General features: G+C 35.8%; 1 protein-coding gene across 1 annotated transcript; it reads right to left on the minus strand.

Annotated features, from left to right (window-relative positions):
* Window positions 1355–3837, minus strand: LOC107612030 (protein CUP-SHAPED COTYLEDON 2-like). Its single transcript, XM_016313871.2, has 3 exons — window positions 3319–3837; window positions 2952–3235; window positions 1355–2357 (listed from the first exon to the last, which is right to left on the minus strand). The coding sequence occupies exons 1-3, from the start codon at window positions 3512–3514 to the stop codon at window positions 1737–1739; spliced, it is 1101 nt and encodes a 366-aa protein (XP_016169357.1). The 5' UTR covers window positions 3515–3837; the 3' UTR covers window positions 1355–1736.

The raw sequence follows: 4441 nt of genomic DNA on the forward strand, positions 1-4441 counted from the left end.
ATAATTTTTTAATTATAAAAAAATATTTATATATTTATTTATTTGTTAACAAATTTAAAAATGTTTAGCAGTCTTGTAAGACTAATTTACGAGCCTAATTTATTAACAAATTTAAACTTTTAAAATAGTGTGCGTCTAAACTTATTTTATAACCGGAAATGTTTGGTAACAAAAAAAAAATTAGCCAAAAACAGTCATAATTTGTCTTATTTAGCATTTATTAATTGTTACGACAATTAATGAATATTAAATAAGACAAATTTTAGCTGTATTTTTTTGTTTCTCTAGCATTACTCTTTTATATAACAAACTAAGCCAGATCAAACCAAACACAACTAAACCTGTATAGGCTCTTAACAGACATCATGACTTATTTTCACCCTTATTCATCACTTCTCTTAAATCCCAAATAAATAAATAATACTTCACTTTTAATGCGATATCTACTCACTTCTCTATTTGCTAGTTTCTTTTTTCCTCCTTAAAAAATACTTTTAGAAGAATAATTGGATTATGTTTAATTTGATCCCGTTAAAAGTTATTTTTAAAAAGGTTTTTTTTTTTTTACTTAAAAAAGGTAAAATAAAATAACTTAAAAATATAATTCAAAATCAAGTAAATAAATGATTGCAGTTTCTTGGATAATAATAGCATTATTTCACCTCAAAAAAACAAAATTTAATATTAGAATTTATTTTCGCCAAAATGATGAAAGAGTGAAAAGAATTCAAATAAAGATATTTCTGTAGAAAAACGTATAAACATTTTTAAATTCTCACTCTTGTAAACAATTGAGAGGTAAAAAAAAAGAATTTATAATTGCTTAACAAATAATTTCTCAAGTACTTCCATTAATGAATACTATACTATACAGATTGCATTATATATGGTACGGTCTGGAAGTCTGATAATCATTTAATTTTCATTTCATTATAAATGCTAGTATAAAGTTGAGGCAAATATTGAATGCAGATTATATACCACAATAATTAAGAGATGTATTAATCAGAAAAGATTTTATTTTAGATATGCAAGGCATTGGCATTATTAAATAGAGGAAAATAAATTTGTCCTATTCAAGCAATTCAACTCTATTATTATATGAACGAATTAACTAACCTTTCAGTAGCACCAACCCAATTTACAACAACACATATGATCCACGGCAATATATATAGTACCAGGGAACAAGATTCAGCACACTTTTCTGATAATAATACTTCACACATTGCATTTAATTTCACTAACATATAGGTCAGAGAGAATACAAAATCAGTTCTAAGTAAGATAAGAAAAAACATGACTGGTCCACACTCCACACACCATGGTTTATGAACTAAATACACATATCACATAAAACACACTTCCCAAACACATTAGAGACAATTACAACACACTTCTAGTGGTCCACATACATTATATTACAGTACACTGTACTCCAATAACAATAATAGTACCCTAAGAAATTACACACATTAGAGTAACCGAATTTAAACTTCAACACCCAAACACGTTACAATAACCGAATTCAAACTACCCTAGCAAGAGAGAGATAGAATAATTAGCATTAGCAATGATCTTATAATTAATAAGCTACCATAAAAAGTACTACTAACTTGTAATTCAAGTCTAACATAAACCCTAATAATAACAAAGCATTAGAAAGTAGAAAGACACTTCTTAGTCAAATCCTAACCATGAAAGTCAACGCTTGAAAGGGTCAATGGGAAAAGACTTCAATAGCCCCACATGCAATCAAGCTCGGAATGTCCCAAAGCCATGCCGGCGGCAGCAGCCTCGGCAACCCTCTGATCCTCCGGCACCGGCCAGGCCCCCGCGGCGTGAAGCTCGCCGCCGTGGAGAGGCTGCGCCGCTGCGGCGGAGAAAAACAAAGGGTTAATTTGAAGGTTATCTTGCTGAGACCTTAGACTTGGGAATGCAGAAACACCGACATTGTTGTTTCTTTGGAATCGAGCGAAGGAGTCCATAGGAGCAAGATCGAAGAACCCATTGACAAAGTTGTTGGAGATTGTGGAGAAACAGGACACGTGCTCCCTTGTGCTATCGTTGTTGTTGTTGTCGAAGGAGGAGCTCTGGCGGCCGTCGTATGCTGCGGCGGCGGAGGTGACGGAGCCGGTGGTGGCGGTAGTGTAAGGTGAGGAGTCGAGAAGTGGTGGAAGGTAAACCGAAGAGGGAGAACTTGGTTCAGGGCAGAAGCTCATTGTAGAAGTGGTGGTTGAAGTGCTCATTTTTGCCTTCTTGGACCCGCCGGCGGTGGTTGACACGGCTGAGCCTCCGCCTCCACCGCCACCCCCGGTGGTTGTCTTCTGGAACACACGAGAAATCACCCACTCATCCTAAAATAAAAAATAGGACATTTTTGAAATTAATGATAATTGTAAGCATTAATTTGTTGGTATAAAAAATGGGAAGTAATGGAATAATAGAAGAATGAGCATGAAGCTAATAGTATAGGATTAGGATCTTTCAGATTGATAGCAGTGTTATGGAAAATAGTGTAATTAATGGAAGCTAAACCAAAACCCTATAACATGATGCAATATAGTAGCTGCTTTGATACATGTTACTAGTACTTATTAGTAGCACACCTTTTGGCAAGTAATTACAACCCACATTTTTATCATTTTTTCTTTTATTTTCTGCAATTAATGCGTCATTGTTTACACTCCCCATGCAAACTTCTTTTTAACAGTTTTATGAATCAAAAAAGCAAGCAACTTAGAAACCCTCCTACCTGCGGTTGTAGTCCTAAGTACAAATGAAAGAACCAAGAGTCCTCAAGAAAAAAGCAATCAACATTGATAAACGGAACCAAATTATAAAACCAGAGATTTCCGATCACCCCTACTAGCCTCCATATCTCTAGCATGATTATTATTGCATGCGGCTCATGATAAGCAAAGAATCTAGCTAGCGATTCCATGACTAACCTTGGAGCTTCTAGAGAGATAATGGTAGGCAAATTTGCCTTCAAGGCGATACTCATGCATCACCCAGTTGCTCTTCTCACCCTTGGGAGCTCTTCCTCTGTAGAAAACAAGTGTCTTCTTCATTCCAACAAGAGCACAAGTCTTGGAGCTGTAGATCTCTCTGTCTTTTCCAGTGGCTTTCCAGTACCCAGCTTCCGTCGCTCTATTTGTGCGCAACCCAGTTGGGTACTTCCTGTCCCTTAAGCTGAAGAAGTACCATTCTTTCTCACCCATCTTCGCTTTCTCTGAAAGTTTCAAGATTTTCATGGATTTAGAACATGGGGTGTGATAAAAAATTGATTTTGATTTGAGTTCTTGTTATACATACCAGGGAGCTCCCATGGCTCACACTTGTTGAGGTCAACTTCAGCTATGGCTCTTCCGGTGAAGGTGTTGTCGAGAACCTTCTTGACGAGGTAGTAGGTGATGAGTTCTTCATCGGTGGGGTGGAATCGGAATCCAGGTGGCAAGTGAGTGTCGCTGTTGTCAAAGTGGTGGTTATGGTGGTGGTAGAAGCTGTCCATGGTGAAGAGTGTTCAAAGGAAAATAAATAAAGAGTGTTCTTTTTTGGGGAGGAACAAAAGGAACTAAGTAAAGATCCTTTTGTTGGAATGAATGAATGAGGAGAATCTTGGTGGTTGTGTTTTCTTTCTTCTTCGATCTATTTGTATTTCTTAAGGGGCCATTTGGATTGTATGAGAATGGAAAGAACTTGAAGAAAAAGCAGAAGGAGCAAAAGAGTGAAAGGAGATTAATAATGGGGTTTGGATCACTTTTTTCTTTCTTCTGTTGTTCTGCTGTATGTGGTGCCTTTTGGTATGGAGGAGGGTGCTTGGTTTATAAGGGCTTCATGTTATTATTATTATTGGTGTCTTTGTATGATATGGGGTTGGAAAAATGTGTGTGTTTTCTTCTTGTGTGTGCAGTGTCCTATTCTGAAAATCTCTCTCTACTCTCCTCTCCCTGACAGGGTCCTTATCATAATCCACAATGCTAGAGAGAGAGAGAGAGAAAGAGAGTATGCGTGCGTGTGTGAGGAAGGTGTGCAGGTATTCCTTTGTCAGTGAAGAAAGTGGCAACAGAAAGTAGTGTTTTTTCTTTATGGTAGAGAGAGTGAACCAGCCGAGACCTACATCACTCAAACAATTTTGGATTTCATTCCACATACTCTATCTTCATCCAAGGTTTTATATGTCTCTTTACTTATGATCATCCATGGTGAATCAAATGTTTGCTAGATTTGCCTTTTGATCCAATAATGAGTTTTCATTAGGTTGCATGTCAAAATGTTTGTGTTAGACTTGCTTTTAGTAATAACAAGATTGTACAAATTGTAAATCATTCTAAGTAACAAGGTTAATTAGGAAAATAATAATTACAACCTTATGAGTAGTTGTACATCAAAATTAACTATTAATTAATATAAAATATATATTAAAATATAAAATAAA

This window comes from Arachis ipaensis, chromosome B08 (assembly GCF_000816755.2).
Source record: "Arachis ipaensis cultivar K30076 chromosome B08, Araip1.1, whole genome shotgun sequence".
Lineage (NCBI taxonomy): Eukaryota > Viridiplantae > Streptophyta > Magnoliopsida > Fabales > Fabaceae > Arachis > Arachis ipaensis.

What these genes read in the sequence shown, in the direction of transcription:
- LOC107612030 (XM_016313871.2), bottom strand. Translation starts at nt 3,514, where the DNA reads ATGGACAGCTTCTACCACCACCATAACCACCACTTTGACAACAGCGAC. An exon ending in TGAGCCATGGGAGCTCCCTG is followed by an intron (nt 3,236 to 3,318) that starts GTATGTATAACA and finishes TGAAACTTTCAG; the next exon opens with AGAAAGCGAAGATGGGTGAG. An exon ending in ATCTCTCTAGAAGCTCCAAG is followed by an intron (nt 2,358 to 2,951) that starts GTTAGTCATGGA and finishes TTTTTATTTTAG; the next exon opens with GATGAGTGGGTGATTTCTCG.